Raw genomic sequence first — 20,086 nt, 5'->3', positions numbered from 1 at the left:
TATATCAGAGATCTGGCCAGGAATATTTCATACCACTTTTACTCATTCATATCTATTCGCCATCATGTAGGGAAGAATTCATGTATTTACAACAAAGACAACCACCATGTGCGCAGGAAAGGGCTAGGCAAGGATGAGGAACTGTTATCTTCACAGCATCTAGAACCATACCCAGCAAACAGTAGCTGCTCACTGAATACCTGATGACTGAATGAATTATTCTTCAAAGAGATAATTCTCAACCTCAGTAAAATTACTTCAGTGTCGATAGCTTAGAGGCTTGGAAGAGTTCTACTCTTTTACATTTTTCCCATTACTCTTATGGATAAAAACCTCAAAAGAAGGAAAAGATTTTCTTTATATTATAAAACTGATTGTACTGCTTTACTGAAGCAAGAATAGATAACCCTAGAAAAAAAACTTTCTATAAAATACTGTTTCAAAATGATTTTTTTGCAGTTATTACATCAAAATTTACATTTACAGGATCCAAAGGACTGTCTTAGAAAACCCTAAAGCACATGTAATTGATTTTAACAGTAAGATAGAACATATTCTCATTATAGCACAGCCCGGAAAAATCAAGAATAATATTGAGAATTAAGTGCAGTTCTATCACTTGAAGAAAAGTTCATAGAAGTGTAACATAGTTCTAGGGATGTTAATTTTCAGTGGCAAACATGACTGCCTTCTAAATAGCTGACACAAAAGGGATTTACAATCAAAACACAGTGCGGTAAATTTCCTCCAATATAGAGCTCTGGTAATTCTACCAAGAGACCCTGAATCATTAAGTACATTTGATTTTTACAGTGTGACCCTAATACAAAACACATCAATTCTAATGCATAGAGTCTGACACATTAGACAACAGGATACTAAAGATAGATTTTTTTCTATTATCAGAAAATGATGAGTTTTCCAGTGCAGTATAGGTTGATCATTGCTGATCTAATCATTGCTGATCATTGCTGATTTTCCAGTTTGAGTGGTATTGTAGGATTCACAAATATTACATTTCATGCCTAATATATGGAACTGCACTGTAGATCTTCCATTGCAATCATTGCAGAGAATCTGAAAAGTGAAGAGATGAATTAAAATTAAGTATACTGAATCTTACTGATACAAAGCAATAGCTGCTCAAAATAACTCCTCAAAAATCACACTGCAGAAGTGAAAACATAATCCCAAACTTCTCCATAAGTAGAAATACCTTTAATTAGTTCACTGAAAACACACAGCAGCTATAAAGGTAGCTCTGAATGTTGAAAATGAAAGTGTGTATTTGAACAAAGAAGGCTTATTTTAAAAGTTCCCAAATAGTTTAAATAGCAGTTGTATGAAAACTAGCATAGGCATAATCAGGTCAATATCTATACTTACAATTCATGATTTCATTATTTTTCATTGACACTTAGAAAATTAACTCAAATAAAACAAATGTTAAGTATCTATCATTATTTTTTGCTTATTCTTTAGGTTTAATACACTAAGCTTCTAGTCTTATACTTCAGTAATGAATTGCAGTCCAAAAGAGTAGTTGCTAAGATTGAATAAAGAGCAGCATTTGGTTTATCTCTAAAATGACAATAAAATGCTACACAGGAATTACTCTCTTCCATTACTAAGGCCCTGAGGGAGGAAAAAAAAAAGGTGATAACCTGAAAATAAGTCAATAAATTACTATGTGAGAAAAGCATTAGCTTTTACTATAGTCACATACTAGAAAACTTCCCAAAATCCTATAAAATTGTAATTTGGAAAATGATTCTTGCAAGAATGTGATCCAAATGTAGAAAGTAGATTAGCAGTTGCCTAAAACTACTTAGTGCCTAAAAGTGCCTAAAACGAACTAGTTGCCCAAAAGAATTAGTGAACAACTGCGAAAAGGTATGGAGTTTCTGGGGTTATGAAAATATTCTAAAATTGATAATGGTGATATTTGCACAACTCCAAAAATATACTAAAAACACTCAATTACACACTTAAATGGGCAAGTTATATGGTATGTGAATTACATCTCCATAAAGCCGCTTTTCTGAAAAATGACCAATATGAAATATAACACACTGCAGCCTCTAGCATCATATGATTACTGGTTAGTATTCTAAAAGTGATCTCTCATTGAGTTTACTAACAATTAAATTATCCAGATGAATTATGAGAAGTTCCAGCAGGAATAAAACAAAAAATATTTCTTTGGGCTTGTTAAGTGGTTTTATTCTTTTGTATACAGTATCTGAACTACACTAAAGATTTATATAAATGTCCAAAAGTTATTAAAGCACCAGAAAGCTATCTAGTTTTCTACTTCCTTTTAATTTTTAATATTTATTTTTATTTATACAAGAACTGGGGTGCAGGCCAGAGGCGTGGGAAGGTGAGAGGATTCACCAGAGACAGAGTGGGGAGCAGAACAGGCAGACAGACCGAAGACACTGCTGAGGGGAGCAGCAGGCAAGATAGGAGAGGTCTGCTGCGCCATGTGGGTATCCCCCTGGCCAGCAGGAAATTGAACCAGCACTGCAGAGGCTGCGGACAGCCTCACAGCACTGCGCTCAACCCGCTGTGCCACTGGGGAGGCCCTACTTCCTTTTTAAAAAAAGATTTATTTTATTGATTTATGCATACAAGAGCTGGGGTATAGGCCAGAGGTGCGGGGGGGAGGGGAGAAGTGAGAGAATTCACCAGAGACAGAGGAGGGGCAGAACAGGCAAATTTAATGAAATATACTGCTAAGGGGAGCAGCAAGCAAGACAGGAGTGGTCTGGGGTGCCATGTGGGTCACCTCCCTGACCGGGGATTGAACTAGTGCTGCGACTTAACCCCTTGCACCACCAGGGAAGCCCCTAGTTTTCTACTTCTGATCTATAATTTATTACACCATGCTAAGAACAAACAGCAGCACATCTCAATTAATAGGGGGAAAAAAGATGATCATTCTTCTCAAGGTAAAAGGTACAGAAATACTTATAAAATTTTAGACTGCAAACTAATTGAGATCAAAGAAGTTTGAAATAGAAAAAAAGATAATAAACATCAAAAACCAAAAATTAATTAAAAATAAAAATGGGCACAATCATTTGAAATAAAAATTTAAATAATTTAAAATAAAACATCAGACTAGTAACCACCCTCTACTGAATTACATTACTGACTGACTCTGGTAAGTAATTTGTAAATAATTCAGAATAAGGTTGTTGCCTGCCATCTAGTGTTGGAAAGAATCAGGAAGATAATCATTAGTAAAGATTATTTTATCCTCCTACATTAAACTAAAAAGCTTAGAGACAGTAACCCAAAAAAAAGAGAGACACCCTATGGAATGGGAGAAAATATTTGCACACCACACAACCAATAAGGGACTAATATGAAAGATCTACAAAAAGCTTATACAACTCAACAAAAGCAAACAGTCAAAAAATGGGCAGAAGAATTAAAAAGACATTTCCCCAAAGAAATGCAAATGGCCAACAGGCATATAAAAAATTGTTCAACACTACTTATTATGAGGGAAATGCAAATAAAAACTACAATGTGGTGCCACCTCACACTCGTGAGAAAGGCCCATATTAAAAAAACTGGCAACAACAAATGCTGGCGAGGATGAGGAGAAAAAGGAATCCTCTTAGACTGCTGGTGGGAGTGCAAACTGATCCAGCCACTATGGAAAGCTGTGTGGAGAACCCTCAAAGCACTAAAAATGGATTTAACTTATGATCCAGCAATTCCCCTACTAGGAATCTAGCCAAGGAATACAAAAACAAGGAATTTAAAAAGAAATCTGTACTCCTGTGTTTATTACAACACTTCTTACAATAACTAAGATATGGAAACAACCTAAATGCCCCAAAACAGATGAATAGATCAAGAAGATGTGGTATATATACACAAAGAACACTACTCAGTGATCAAGACAGATAAACTTATACTATGTGCAGCAACATAGAAGAAGGGATTATGGAAAGGATTATGCTAAGCAAAGTAAGTAAGAAGGAAAAAGAAAAAATACTGGATGGTTTTACTTATAGGTGAAGCAGGAAAAATGAATAAAGGGTCAGGAAAAAAAGACAAAACTTGCAAGCTGACCAAAGAATAGAGGCAAACAGCAAGAGAAGGGAAAGGAAAAGGGTCACAAGACTGGAGGGGGGCCTCCCTTGTGGAACAAGGGGTTAAGTCTCAGCACTATGAAGCTACTGGCAGCCAATGACCTCTCCTGTCTTGCCTGCTGCTCCCTCCTGTCCCCACTCTGTCTCTGGTGAGTCCTCTCATTCCCTCCCTCCCTCCCCTGCACCTCTGGCCTACACCCCAGTTCTTGTATGTACAAATAAATCTTAAAAAAAAAAAAGGCAGGAGGGAAGAGCACAAGGGATTAAGTGAAGGTTCACAAGTGCTATGGTGTTGGGAGAACTACAGGACTACACCTAAAGGGAGAACAATGATATAAGAAAATAAAGAAAAAATAAATTTTAATTTTTTTTTTAAAAAGGAGTGTTTTGTCCTTAAGAGAAAATATCTGCATATCACATGTCAACAATGGGCTAATTTCAAATAAATAAATATATATATATATATATGAACTCAAAAGCAACAGAATAACCCAAGCAAAGAATGGGCAAAGACCTAAGTAAATAATTCTCCAAAGAAGACATACAGATACCCACAAAGACATGGAAAAATACTCAACATCACTTATTATAAGGGAAAGACAAATCAAACCCATAATGAGACACCACCTCACCCCTTTGAGAACGGCCTATAAAAAAACCAAGAAACAAGTGTTGGCAAGGGTGTGGAGAAAAAGGAACTCTCATTCAATGTTGGGAGTAATGTAAATTGGTAACGCCTCTATGAAAAAATGGTACGGAGAAGCCTTTAAAAAATAAAAATGGAAATACCATATGACCCATCAACATCACTTCTAGGTATTTATCATCTCAGGAACATGTGAACTCTACTATGAAAAGATTTATGCACTCTATAGTCACAAAAGCATTATTCACAATAGCCAAGATATGGAGTCAACTTAAAGCCCACTGACAGACAACTGGATAAAGAAATTGTGGTATGTACTCAACAGACTATGAGTCAACTATTTAAAAAAGTGACTTCTGGGACAATATGGATGGAGCTTGAGATGATTTATGCCAAGTGAAATAAGTCAGAAGGTCAATGACAACTATCAGGTGGGTTCACTTATTTGTGGACTATAACTAACCAAAGGGGAAAAAATTGGCAAATAAATCTTCAAACTCTAAAAATGATGGTCGTTACCAGAGGGGGAGGGAAGGAATAATAAAAGGAGAGAAGGGTTTATGTGATCATGTTTTGGCACTGGAACTTTGGTGGAGGGTAAGTGAAGTATGTGCACATGCTAAAGTGTTAAGATGTACTCTGAAAAGTAGATAGTTTTATAAACAAATGGGAAATCATTATATTTGATATAAAAATTGTAACAATTTTTAAAAGATTTTGTCCTTCCCATTAATCACCACTTAGCACTTATACCAAAGAGGTTATCTTTTAGACAGATTTGAGCAAAAGAACAAAAACAAAAAACATCAACAAGGAACAGGAACACTTTTAAGCACTTATTCTACTTACATCCACAGTCATATTCTGATATTCTGATGGCATAGGAGTCTGTGCTACCTCATCATCCAGCTGTCTCCAGGACCAAGTCATGTCGAAAGCAGAACGCATACATAATGGACATCTGTAGCCACTAGAAAAGACAGAAAGGTTATTTTCCAAATATTAAATGGATCACGTATCACCTGGGTATACTAGATCACGATAACTAGTATACAAAGCACCCAAGACAGGGCCTTGTTCTGCATTTCAAGACATTCCATAAAATTTATTCAGATCATATTATTTCCTTTCTAAAAATTTTGAAAAACCTCCTACCTGGCTCTTATATTAAATTAAAATTTCTGTTCATCAGTTTCCAGGAACCAAATACATTTAAACAGTGTCTTCTTCCCTAACTATTCTCAACTCAATTTGACATCATTTCCTCACAATAAAGTTCCTGCTTTAGATTACCTCATTACCAGTTTTTTGGGTTTGTTTTGTTTCGTTTCTTTGCAGGTGATTGCACTGGGCCAATATAATGACTTAGCAGAATCATTAGTAACACACCTCAACAATTTTACATTGTAAGTCATTCTGGTAGGGACTGTGCTCCCTGATAAGCATGGCCAAAAAGTAAGAGTTATCTATTTTAAATTGTGGGAAGAAATAAGGCATAAAAGAAACATGGACAGAAAGGTGCAATCCTATGCTCCCCATGATGCTTTGTCAGTTTAACATTGTTCATCTACCCTATCCACCTCAAGATGGAGGTGCCATGTCCATGCCCCACACAATACAAGCAACAGCAGTATTTTCCTGCCTTCCCACACCCTTACAAAACAAAAAACAGACATCTTACAATTTTAATATTTTTAAATCCCATCAAACACTCACGCTTTCATCATTTCTTCATAACACGTTCTGAAAGAAAATATAACATTATTTTAATAAAGCAAAAACTACTTCCATTTGCCAACATCTTTCAAGTAAAACACCAAACTTTTACCTATGCAGAAGATGTCCACATGGCAAGACCTGAGCAACAACACGGGATGTATGAATGTCCTATAAATGAAACAAACATTATTGCTTACATGAAGACAATATAAAGAAATTATTTTTAGTTCAGCAAGTAAGATTTCTAAAGAAAAAAGCTTTTAAGCTTACCTCCAAACATATTGGACAATTCTGTCGGGAAACATTTTCAATACACTATTTAAAAAAAAAAAAATCAAATTACCAAAGGCTTATTAACTAGCTGAAAATGTCAGACATAACAGTATTAATAATAAAATCTAGCTTTAATACATGTTTCTGATATGTCAAAGATCAAACAAAATAGTTGTGTTGCTTTGCATACTAACTGAAACAATGTAATTGCTCAATACATCTTAATTATTCAAATTGTCTTCACTTTACAGATAAAGAAACTCAATGAGCCACAATATACCGAAGATGCAGAGTGACATTTGGAATCTTTCATTTTAATGTGTTTTTTTTTTTTTTTAATATTTAAAGGGCAGGTTTATTAGGGAAGGGATAAAACAGTTAAAGACACTTGCGTAGACACAAGCGGACAGGAAGAGCTGCCCCAGAAGGGACAGGTTTGCTAAGAGAGGCCTGCCTGGTTGCAGGCAGGTGGCCTTGACAGGTCATGGGCAGGCAGGAAGGCTGCTGAGGGAGAGAGTTGGTGAAAAGAAGTACCTGCAAAGTCACAGGTGGGCAGACCGAGTGCTCCCAGTTTAATGTTTTATGCTAAAGCTAAACTACTTAATATATATAATAATTGAGTCTTATTAGGTACCATACGTTAAGAACATTATCTGTATTAGCCCAAATCATTATCACAACTCTAAATGATACAGGTACAATTTTTATCCATTTTATAGATGTTTGAGGCTTCAGTAGCTAAATAACTTCCAAAGTTACATGCTACTAAGATATGGAACTATATATGAGCTATAAAAGGCTACCTCCAGAGTCTGAGTTCTTAACCTGATAAGACTTAGCGTCTGATTATGAGGGGAGGTAAAGGAACACAACAAGTCACGGATGATGCCCAGGTTTTTGAAGTACATAAGCACTAAAGGAGATGATACAGCCATTTACTAACATACACAGTTAAGGACTTCCCTGCTGGCCTAGGGATTAAGTCTCAGTGCTACCACCACAAAGGCCCACCTCAAAGGCCTGAGTTTGATCCCTGGCCAGGGAGCTAAGCCACATATGGCACAGCAGCCCTCTCCTGTCTCGCCCATTGCTCCCCTCAGCAGCGTATTTCAGTCAATCTGCCTTTTCTGCTCCCCACCCTTTCTCTGGCGCCACTCACTCCCATACCTCTGGTCTGCACCCCAGTTCTTCTACACAAAAATTTTTAAAAATGAGAAACTGGGACGCCTCTGGCCTGTATTCCAGCTCTTGTATGCATAAAAAAAAATTAAAATCTTTAAAAAAAAAATAATATACACAGTAAGATAATTAGCAAGACAATAAACAAAAACATCATGAGGAGGGCCTCCCCAGTGGTGCAGCAGGTTGAGCACAGCACTATGAAGCTGTCTGCAGCTTCTGCAGTGTCAGTTCGATTCCCAGCTAGCCAGGGTGATTCCCACATGGTGTGGTAGAGTGGCGCCCGCTGCTCCCCTTAGCAGTGTTTTTGGTCTCTCTGCCTGTTCTACTCCCCACTCTGTCTCTGGTCAATCCTCTCACCCGCCCACGGCTCTAGCCTGTACCCCAGCTATTGTATAAATAAAAAAAATAAATAAATCTTAAAAAATATACATATATAAAATATATATACACACACACAAAATGAGAAAAATGTATATGTATATATACACACACGTGCACGCACAGTTTTTTAATAATAGAGTAGGCAGAAAAAACCCTTAAAAATAGCAAGTTCAAACACAAAAACATTAATTCAGAAGGGCACCTACACCTCTATGTTTATTGCAACACTATTTACAATATGCAAGCTATGGAAACAACCCAAATGCCCAAAAATAGATGACTGGATCAAGAAGATATGGTACATATACACAATGGAATATTACTCAGCAATCAAAAAAGATAAATTCATGTAATTTGCAGCAACATGGATGGTGCTGGAAGGGATCATGCTCAGTGAAAGAAGCCAGAAAGAAAAAGAAAAATACTAGATGATCTCACTCATAGCAGGAATTTAGAAAACCTAAATAATGGACCAGGAAAAGGACTAATTATAATAAAGTAAAAATCAAAATCAAAAAGTAACTATAAACCAGAGACACTGAGGGGGGGAGGGGTGGTAGTAGGATTAAAACAAGGGTCGTGGGAATTGTACGGGGACTATAATCAACATGAAAATGCACATATTGTACACAAATGAAGAATGATATAAAAAATATATTAAAAAAATAGCAAGTTCAAAAATCTAGATTGTAATCCTAGCCCTGTCTTTACTAATAATTAAGATCTTGGGAAAGTCATTACATCTTGGGTCTTAATTTTCCTTACTATAAAACAAAATCAATACATATTACATTGACTCTAAGATGTACTTTCTAGGGCCTCCCTGGTAGCGCAATGGGTTAAGCACCGCACTATGAAGCAATTCGAAGCCTCTGCAGCACAAGTTCAATCCCTGTCCGGCTAGGGAGAAACCCACATGGCAAGGCAGACCTCTCCTGTCTCACCCACTGCTCCCCTCAGCAGTGCGTTTCGGTCAGTCTGCTATTCTGTTCCCCACTCTGTCTCTAGTGGATCCTCTTACCCCCCCGCATCTCTGGCCTGTGCTCCAGCTCTTGTGTGCATAAATGAATGAATCTTTAAAAAAAAAAAAAAAAAGATGTACTTTCTACACACACATTTTAACATCTCTGGAACCACAATGATAATCAATGGTATCTTTAAATTGGTAAGATGCAAATCTTGTCATGCAAGTGAAATAAGTTGATTGTGTTCATGCTGTGTTCACACATGCATGAATGTGCATATGCACACACATAGAAATGTCATTTGTAAAAGGATACTGACTCCTGGATAATCCACTAGCATATTTTGCTATCAACCCAAATCCCAGCCTGCAAAATCACCACCTTCACAGTCCATTAATTAAGTACCAAAATCACCACCTAAGTCACATTACCTTAAGAGTACTTAAAAACCTTAGGAATAATCTTCATTCAGCCCCATTCTTTTTCCCTTACACTTTGTTACCAAACCCATTATCCATCTCAATTTTTCTCATTACTTCACTATTTCAGGACAGTTATTATCTACTATCTGTAGTTCTACAATAACCTCTTATCCTTATCCTTACCCACATGGCAAGGCAGACCTCTCCTGTCACGCCCACTGCTCCCTTCAGCAGTGTGTTTTGGTCAGTCTGCTGTTCTGCTCTGTTTCCTACTGAAATTATTATAACTCAAAGTAAATGATTTCAAATAGTACTTTTTCTAATCAATGTCTATGTCTCTCTTTCTCTTTCAACACCCAAACATTTTACTACATATGCTATTCCCCTGTAACTGGAACTCCCCATACCTGTATAAACATTATTTATACTTCATTCTGATTCTATTACTTTGCATTTTTTTAATTATTCCTAAACCAGTACTGATGATAAGAATCTATAAATCAGTAAGATTTCAGCATTATGCTAATAACTGATATAAGTATATTCTTACAAACCATAAGAAAAGGAATTATAGATTCTGAGATAATTATTTTGGAATGTCTACTTCTTAATACTGCTTTAAAAAAAAAATCTCCATACAATTGGATTGCAATTGTATGGGGAATATAAAAATAAAATTTATTAATTAAAAAAAAATCTCTATTACACCTGGTAATATCTGAAAATTAGCATACTTCCAAACTATTAGAATTTATAGTTTCAAAGATGGTTTCAAAAGCATTGTATTACTTTTTAAATTATGCAAACTGAATTATATACCTTGTGTTTTCCTTGGAGATTCACAGCTAGGCATAAGTTACATTTTAAACAGTGGAAAAAATCTTCCTTTGGACCAATCCTAAGAAAACACAAACATGAGAGCCAAGAAATTGGATTCATTTTTACTACAGTAATAATTTGTTCATTATATATGTTTAGTGTCACTGTAAGGAAAGTTCAACCTATAGAGGTGCTTGTTTATTGTATTGTTATACTTTATAACATCCATGTTACATGTTTTTGTAGCTAATACTTCAGAATTTCTAAAAAAGAAAAAAATTACTATACACCAAGATAGCAATAGTAGCTTGTCAATGACTGGGTGGACTTGTCAATGAGTGGCTGGTACAATGAGTGGTTATCAATTTATTTTCACTCATTCTAATTTTCCAGTTTTTGTGAATCAAATCATATTTTATCTTTTTAATTACTTTTTAAAAAGGAAAAATCCAGCCTAATATTTTACCTCACTTACCCACAAAACACTTAATATGAAAGTATATTTTATATCCCAAAGTTTTAAATAGCCACACAACAGTTGATGGACTACTTAAACGATTATTGCAAAAAACAGATATAAAGAAATACTTTAGAAAAATGGAAATGTGTAACTTGATTGTGTGGGTAGTAATATACAAATATACATATATTTGTCAATACTGAATTGGGTACTTTACATGAATTCATTTCACAGAACTAAGTTATATCCTAATAATATTGACTTTTTAAAACTATTATTGCCCAGATACATTAACAATAATCATAAAATAATACTCTATATACAGTACCTACAAATTCCACAGTTTTCACAATGGTACTGCTTCTTGTCTTTGTCAAACAGATGACATATATTGCAGTAATATTCTCCAAACAATGTGCTACATTCCTCACAAGTCTGGTGGGCCTAAAAAAAGGCAAATTATTTAAAACTGGAATAAACTTATCAAAACATTTTGAATTACAATTTGAATATCCAGAATTTATGTTAAAGTATATGAAGTTTTATTTTTAAAAGTTTTGAAACAAATCAAAGACTTTGCTCACTCTAAGGGCTAAAGATACTGTATTTGCAATACTTGATAAAATTTTTTAAGTCACCAGAAAAAATTTTTTAGGAAAATGTAAGTACAACAATAAAATCTTACGTGTTGAATTTTTTCACAGTTTATACACTGCACTTCCTTTACTTTAAAGCGATCTAGCTGATGATCTTCTTTGTTATCATGACACAGCCGACAAGTATAAAATTTGTCACAGCAAGGTGCCTAAACCCCAGGGGAGAAAAAGAATTATAAGAAACCAGAAGAAACTTTTCTTTGTCTTTCTCCTAGAACAAGGTCAACAATGATAACCAATAAATCATTTAGTAAACTGCTCCTAAATATAACATGTCACTGTTTCTTTGCATATTTTAACATCTATCCCCATAAAGTTTTTTTTTTTATACAAGCACTGGGTACAGTCAGAAGCGTGGGACGGTGAAAGAGCCAAAGCAGGAAACAGAACAGGTAGACTGACGAAACACACTGCTGAGGGGAGCAGCGGGCGCGGCAGGAGAGGTCTGTCACGCCAAGTGGGACCCTCGCCGGCAGCGGGGGATCGAACCGGCGCTGCAGAGGCTGCAGGCAGCTTCGCAGCCCAGTGCTCAACTGCTGCGCCACCCTTGGAGGTCCTATCCCCATAAAGTTGAACATAACTTTTTTCTTAAAGACAAAACAATTATGGGGCTCCCTGGTGGCTCAAGGGGTTAAAGCACAACCTATGATGCTGTCCACAGCCGCTGCAGCATGAGTTCCATCCCTGGCCAGGGAGTAACCCACAGGGCGCAGCAGGCCTCTCCTGACTCGCATACTGCTCCCCTCAGCAGTGTATTTCAGTCAGTCTGCCTGTTCCCTTCCCCACTCTGTCTCTGGTGAACCCTCTCACCCACCACACCTCTGACCTGTACCCCAGTTCTTGTATACATAAATAAATCTTTAATAAATAAATCTTAAAAAAAAAAAAGACAAAACAATTATGAAGAATGGACATCCTTAAATTGACAAACCAATTCACAACACTCATTACAGATCAGTTCACTTACCTACTTTACCCTCTTAAACACTAATATTATGAATTATATATATATATATATATATATATTTTTTTTTTTTTTTGTGGGACCCTTGCTGGTGGTCGGGGAACGAACCGCGCTGCAGAGGCTGCGGGCAGCCTAGCAGCCCAGCACTCAACCGCTGCGCCACCAGGGGAGGCCCTATATATATATTTTTTAATGCATTCATTTTCTTACATTGTTGTTCATTTCTGTACAGTATTTGATTTCTCTACTCAGGTGTAATCCCCATAGAGTTCTTCCACCACCATAGCACCTGTAATCTATCACCATGGCCATTTGTGCTCTTCCCTCCCCCGTTCTGATCCCCACTCCACTTTCCTCCTCCCTTGCTGTATGCCTCAGATCTATGGTCTGTCTGCAAGTTTGTCTTTTTCTTGACCTTTTTTCAGTATGATTTATATTTCAGTTCTCTTGTTTATTAATCACCTACTATACCTTATTTTTTTTAAGTTTTATTTATTTAGGCACACAAGAACTGGGGTACTTCTCTTGTTTATTAATCACCTACTATACCTTATTTTTTTTAAGTTTTATTTATTTAGGCACACAAGAACTGGGGTACAGGCCAGAGGTGTAGGGGGTGTGGGGGAGTGAGAGGATTCACCAGAGACAGAGTGGGGAGCAGAACAGGCAGACTGACTGAAATACACTGCTGAGGGGAGCAGTAGGCGAGACAGGAGAGGTCTCCTGGCCATGTGGGTAGCTCCCTGGCTGGCCAGGGATCGAACTTGTGCTACAGAGGCTGAGGATAGCTTCACAGGGCTGTGTTTAACCCCTTGAGCCACCAGGGAGGCCCTGTCTTATATTCTAAAGGATGCAATAAATATAAAACAATAATCCTTATTTTCATGCATGGCAAAGATTATCAGCTGTCCACCAAATTCTATTCTCTCCTTCTTGGGTATTGACTGCCCAGCTATACTACAATTCTCAACTGTCCTTTGCTGTTAGCTGTGGTCAAATAAGTGTTGGCACTCTTGAATATAAAGAAATTGGGTATGCCTCCACTTCCCTGCTGCCTTTTTGTCAAATGAAACTTGAAAATCACAGCAATCCAGCTGATGACTAAAACATATGTCTAAAATATGGCTACATAATACAATGGCAAAATCTTGATCCTATAGTGATCACATAGTACAGAGTCCATCATCAAACAGGATCATCCACTTGGAATTCACAGGTAGAGAGAAATAAACTCTTTGAGAAATAAACCTCTTTATTCTTTTTTTTAACTTCTTTTTTATTTTTATATTCCCCATACAATTGCATCCCCCTTATTTTGACCCCAACCCTCCTTGCCCCCTGCACCGTGTCTCTGATTTACAGTTGTTGATTTTGATTTTTTCTTTCTTATATTTTTTTTTAAGAGGCTTGTATTATTTATTTGTTTGTTTGTTTTTGTTTTTTGTTTATACATGCACTGGGTATGGTCAGAAGCGCGGGAGGGTGAGAGAATTCATCAGAGCCAGAGCGGGGAGCAGAGCAGGCAGAAGGACCGAAGTACACTGCTGAGGGGAGCAGCGGGCGGCAGGAGAGGTCTGCGCGCCATGTGGGACCCTCCTCCGGTGGCCGGGGAGCAGCCAGGGGTCGATCCAACCGGGGCCGCAGAGGCCGCAGGCAGCTTCGCAACCCAGCGCTCAACCGCTGCGCCACCGGGGAGGCCCTCTTATAGTTATTCTTTTTCCTGGTCCCTTATTTAGGTTTTCTAGATTCCTGCTATGTAAAACTCTTTATTCTTTAACACACATTTCTATTAGGTCTTTTTGTTACAGCAACTTCACCTCGACCTAACTAACATTCAAGAAGTTTCCTGGTCAATACTAACCTAATACTTTCAGCACACAATTACCTGGGAGATCCAGTCATTTCTGAAGACTTAGTATGCCTTGACTTAATATAGTTGACATAATATAGTTCATTCCTTAAAGATTCTAACACTCAACTGGCTCCCTTTCTCTTCAACACTACTCTTGCCCTAAATTTTAATGATCTGTACATCTACAATAATAATGCTTTCAATAGTCTAAACTCTCAGCTTCCTGACTTCCTAACTTCCAATGTCCTTGGTCATTCTCTCCTTCTCAGTGACAACATTGCCAGTCTTGGTCTCAGAATTCCTTTACAATCTTAAAAACTGTGAATCAGTGTGAATTATACCCACTAATACTGTGTTTTAAATTAAAAGTGATGGATTTTTAAAAGATCTATTGCTTCTTTTATATATACTTATATATTTAGTGTAGAAAAACTGGGGTGTAGGACAGAGGTGCGGGGGGTGAGAGGATTCACCAGAGACTGAGTGGGGAGCAGTCCAGGTGGATCTACTAAAATACACTGTTGAGGGGAGCAGCAGATGAGACAGGAGAGGTGTGTGGCACCCTATATGGGTTAGTTCCCTTGCCAGCGATCGAACTCAGGCCATAGAGATGATAGTGCTGAAAGTGAACCACTACACCACCAGGGAGGCCCTACTACTTCTTTTAAAAATAACATTAACAGGGCCTCCCCGGTGGCACAGTGGTTGAGCGCTGGGCTGTGAAGCTGCCCGCGTGGCCTCTGCAGTGCCAGTTCAATCCCTGGCCACCAGGCGAGGGTCCCACATGGTGCGCAGACCTCTCCTGCCGCCCGCTGCTCCCCTCAGCAGTGTACTTCATCACACTGCCTGTTCTATTCTCAGCTCTGGCTTCGGTGAATTCTCTCACCCTCCCGCGCCTCTGACTGTACCCAGTGCTTGTATAAATAAATAAAACAACATTAACAACACATTACATATTAACATAAATTACATATTTTAATTTGTAAAAGTTGTGTTTTAATATGAAAAAGTTGTGTTTTCCCCTCAAGTACACAGAATCTCATTCTTGCTTCCGCTTCTGGTTGGAGTGTATGAAAAAAAATTGGGTTCAAAGAAATATGTAGTTGAAAAAAGGAGTAGTATTTTAATAGTCTTTTCAGAAAATCACATTTCTTCTCTTGATACCATTATCAAAACTCAACAACTCTTGGGTCTCCCTGGTGGCGCAAGGGGTTAAGCCCCACACTGTGAAGCAATGCGCAGCCTCTGCAGCACGAGTTTGATCCCCGCCAGAGAGAAACCCTAATGGCGAAGCAGACCCCTCCTGTCTCGCCGGCTGCTCCCCTCAGCAGTGTATTTCAGTCAGTCTGCCTGTTCTGGTCCCTACTGTCTCTGGTGAATCCTCTCACCCTGGCCCCTGTATCTCTGGCCTGTACCCCAGTTCTTGTATGCATAAATAAATAAAACTTAAAAAAAAAAAAAAAAAAAACTCTTGTAAGTATTCAGCTTTAAGACAGAATCTGAAATTACATGTTAGTTGCTCTCCACTACATTAAAATCCACTGTTCATAGGCCTCCCCAGTGGCACAGCAGTTGAGTGCTGGGTTGCAAAGCTGCCCTCAGCCTCTGCAGCGCCAGTTCGATCCCTGGCCACGGATCCCTGGCCACTGGGTGAGGGTCCCACATGGTGCGCAGACCTCTCCTGCCGCCTGCTGCTCCCCTCAGCAGTGTATTTCGTCAGTCTGTTCTGCTCCCTGCTCTGGCTCTGGTGAATTCTCTCACCCTTCCGCGCTTCTGACTATACCCAGTGCTTGTATTAAAAAAAAAAAAAAAAAAAAAAAATCCACTGCTCTTATCTTGCATTTTGAATGGATCTTTACCTATGGTCATTTGGAAAATATCAGTGCACTGGTTATGCAGATCTTCCAAATATTCACATTATTTAACATGCAATGTTTAAAAAAATCATATTCATTAATATTAAACTCATCTCATCAGAAATATCTTTAGGTATTAGGATACTTCTTTTTATACTTTTTTTTTTTAATAGAGGCATGTTTTATTTATTTATTTGTTTGTTTGTTTTGTTTATACATGCACTGGGTACAGTCAGAAGCGCGGGATGGTGAGAGAATTCACCAGAGCCAGAGAGGGGAGCAGAGCAGGCAGAAGGACCGAAGTACACTGACTGCTGAGGGGAGCAGCAGGCGGCAGGAGAGGTCTGTGCGCCATGTGGAACCCTCCTCCGGTGGCCGGGGAGCAGCAAGGGAACGAACTGGCGCCGCAGAGGCCATGGGCAGCTTCACAACCCAGCGCTCAACCGCTGCGCCACCGGGGAGGCCCAGTATTAGGATACTTCTAAGCCCACAGACAATAAAAGTTTTCCAAATTTTTTCTATTTACATGAAGCTCAAATTTTATCATCAATTTTTTTCCTTGTAATGAGTTTCACTTTCCTCTTTTTCAAGAAAATCTCCACCCAATACCCAAGACTGAATAACCACAGTTCAAGTGCAAAATGTTGTTCTGTGAAAACAGCAACTAGTTCAGTCTGCAATCCCAATGCACAAGTTTTTCCCTCATAACAGCCATCCAATTTCAGTTGTTTCATGTAAGTTCATGATGAAAACATCAAACTTAAACTATAGATGTAGAACAGTTTAGTGCCACTGCCTTAGTTTGTATTGAGAAGCCAGCAGTTTTACTCATTGTTTTTGCACATGCTAAAAAAAGGACAAATAATCTGTTAGAAAGTAGTTTTGACCTTGAGGATCATCAAAAAGGGCCTCAGGGGCCTCCCCTGATGGCACAGCGATTGAGCGCTGGGCTGTGAGGCTGCCCGCAGCCTCTGCAGCGCTGGTTCGTTCCCCCGCCACCGCCACCGGTGAGGGTCCCACCAAAAAAAAAAAAGAAAAAAGAAAAAAACTGATTTCTCATATCCACTTTAAAAAAAAAAAAAAAAGGGCCCCAGAAAGCCCACGGGTTGATGTGCATTGAGAACCACTACTCTAGAACAGGAACTGAATCCTATTCATATCTTGAACATGGAATTCTCTGACCACTACCTGCTCTCTTTCCAACTCAATCCAATCATTCCCTTATAGAAACCCTATCTCCTTCATTCTCTCTTGATACACATAGTTATGTATCCAAAATCGCAACTCTGGTTAAATTCATTTTTTTCTATATAAATTTAATTATCACATATAACATCCTATGTGTGTATAGCTGAATATGGCTTAAGAAATAAGACCCACCAGACTGACTGGTATCACTTTTAAGTCATAACCACAAATTAAAAAGTGGACTCTTATTTTCATGTGCCCTAGTCAATTTCCTCACTCTTGTAGAATCTACGACCTACAATTCTGGTGGTTATTTCACATGTTGCTCTTTAAACCTGGAATACCTTTTCTTCCTATCTTATACTCTGTTGGTGACCTTTCTTCTCACTTCACTGTGAAAATAGAAATAACCAAGCACACAATCTCCCACAAACTCTACCAACCTACTTGCAAATGCATCTTATACAGTATCCCTTACATTACCATCTATAGCCCACATTTTTATGTAAGGCCAATAACACTTGTGCAGAGGATCCTCCTATCTTTGGCTACTCACAGTTTTCTCTTTCTGTTCTGAATACAAAATGTTCTTATTTTACCGGGTTATTTTCAAATACATACAAACATGCTACAATTCCTCCCATCTTAGAAGGGAAAAATTCCACAACCCACATGTCCCATTAACCACAGCCTCATTTTCTGGTCACTTATAACAAAACTTCAAGAATTATCCATAAAGACTAGTTTCACTACTCCCTTTCGCTCTTGAATCCACTCCAATCAGGCTTTCTCCTAATTTCACCACTAAAATTCTCTTGTCAAGTTCACAGGCGACCTCCTCACCAAACTTAAAGGTCAATTTTCAGTTGTCTTCTTACTCAAAGGGCATTTGACTGAGTTCCTTAATCTCTCTTTAAAACTCTTCAGTTGGCCTCTGGTATTTAAAACAGAAAGTACTTGTCTTAGAGCTACGAAATACAGGTGTGGTTTCCTGGGAGGCTGAGAAGAGAGCCAAGACACTGATTTCAGTTTTAAAACTCAGGTTAAAAGAATAACAAGATCTCAGTGGAAATGGAATCATGAGGCTAGCACTCAATTTTTTACACATTTGGTGAATGACTTTGAGTTTCATCCGAAAAGTAAAAAAAGTTCACCAAACTGTGCCCTACAAGGAAAGGTTTCAGGTTACCTTTACAGGCCTCACAGTTTTGATCAAGCAGGAACGTCTATCTTCCTTATTTTAAAGGAAGCACTTTAAGAGTGCCTTCTAAAACAGCACAGATTTTAGCAGCGCTAATATTTGGGGGTGAGGCTGTGGTGATGCCAAAGCTCAAATTGTTTAATCTTAAACTTCTTTTGCAAAGAATTCCAGTCAAATTTTAATTGGGCGGTTGCCAACTTATAAAATAGAGCAGGGTTTTTCTCAAAGAAAGCAGCAAAAGTAACAATGTTTTCATGCAGATACCTTCCTACACATAGTTTCCACTAGTGGTAATTACCCGACTCTCTTCCTGTTTCATACATATTACTCATTCTTTGGCGGGTTTATTCATAGTCACTGATTTTAAACCGAGCCTGGCCGCCTGTGAAGCTGAAATGTGTTACCTTTCTCCACTTAACTCTTTCTTGCCCATTATTTTATCACACTCCTTAAAGTGATCCTGGGGGAAAGCCAGGACACGTCTCATGCTGTCTCAGCCTACTTCCAGCAGCAAAAGACTAAAATGAATAAACCTCTTGTTAAAGCCACCGACAGGCAAGCCCAGCCACTAATCAAGCAAAAAAAAAAAAAAAAAAAAAAAAGCCTTGCTTGTTAAGTACAATCAGGAAGAAAACTGGGGTCTGCGGTTGCCTTGCCAAAACTCTTCTCTACAGCAGGAATCGAGCTCGAGGTGGAGAAGTGTCCTGAAAAACAGCTCGGCCCTAGTCTAACCGCCTCGCCCACTCCGCCCACCCGGTCCAGCGGAAGCGCATCAGGGACGAGCCCGGAGAAGTCGTCACCTTCAGAAGACATCCTCTGTCATAGTGCTCGCAGCCCCGCCGCCCTCGCTCTGGGCCGCAGGCGCCATCTTCCTGCGCCGAGGCCGCCATCTTTTCCACCACCCTCCACCGACGTTTCTGCGGGTGAAAGCCACGCCCAGAGAAGCAGCGCGCTCTCGCACCCCCCCTTCCGGCCGAAGCCGCTCCCGGAGCCAATATGGCGGCCGAGCACGTGACCCGGGGCAGCCGGATTTCCGGTTTCCGGGGCTACGGGGCGGAAGTGGAGGCCGACGCAGTCTCTGTCGTCGATGTTACTGGCTGTCTTCGCTGCTAACGGTAATAACTCTTAGGTTGCTCTTGTATCTCCATCATTACCCGCCCAAGCCCTCAGCGTGGTTCGGAGCGAGCAGGATCGCCGCTGCGCGGAGACGTCCGAAGGCCCAAGAAGGGCCGCTACCTGGCCGCATCCGCACCTGTGACAGGGCGGCCCCTCCCTCTCCCTGCGACGGCCGGTGCCTGGAGGACGGGGCGGAGCTCGGCCTGACCTCTGCTCGGAGATAGTCCCCGCGCGCTCTGCGGCTGCTGCTGCTGCTGCGCCCAGGGGCTTCTCG

General features: G+C 39.2%; 1 protein-coding gene across 1 annotated transcript; it reads right to left on the bottom strand.

Annotated features, from left to right (window-relative positions):
- Positions 1 to 955: 955 nt before the first annotated feature.
- On the bottom strand, positions 956 to 19,655 carry RCHY1 (ring finger and CHY zinc finger domain containing 1; the record flags this gene model as incomplete). Its single annotated transcript, XM_084233488.1, is given in 10 exon segments — positions 956 to 981; positions 984 to 1,077; positions 5,608 to 5,728; positions 6,475 to 6,501; positions 6,587 to 6,645; positions 6,748 to 6,792; positions 10,520 to 10,598; positions 11,308 to 11,423; positions 11,665 to 11,784; positions 19,497 to 19,655. Coding segments are annotated over 10 exon segments (777 nt in total). The 5' UTR covers positions 19,587 to 19,655.
- Positions 19,656 to 20,086: the final 431 nt, after the last annotated feature.

The sequence above is a fragment of the Talpa europaea genome, assembly GCF_964194135.1.
Source record: "Talpa europaea genome assembly, chromosome: 5".
NCBI lineage: Eukaryota > Metazoa > Chordata > Mammalia > Eulipotyphla > Talpidae > Talpa > Talpa europaea.
Note: the sequence above shows the minus strand (reverse complement) of the source record. Positions and strands in the feature narration are given on the sequence as shown.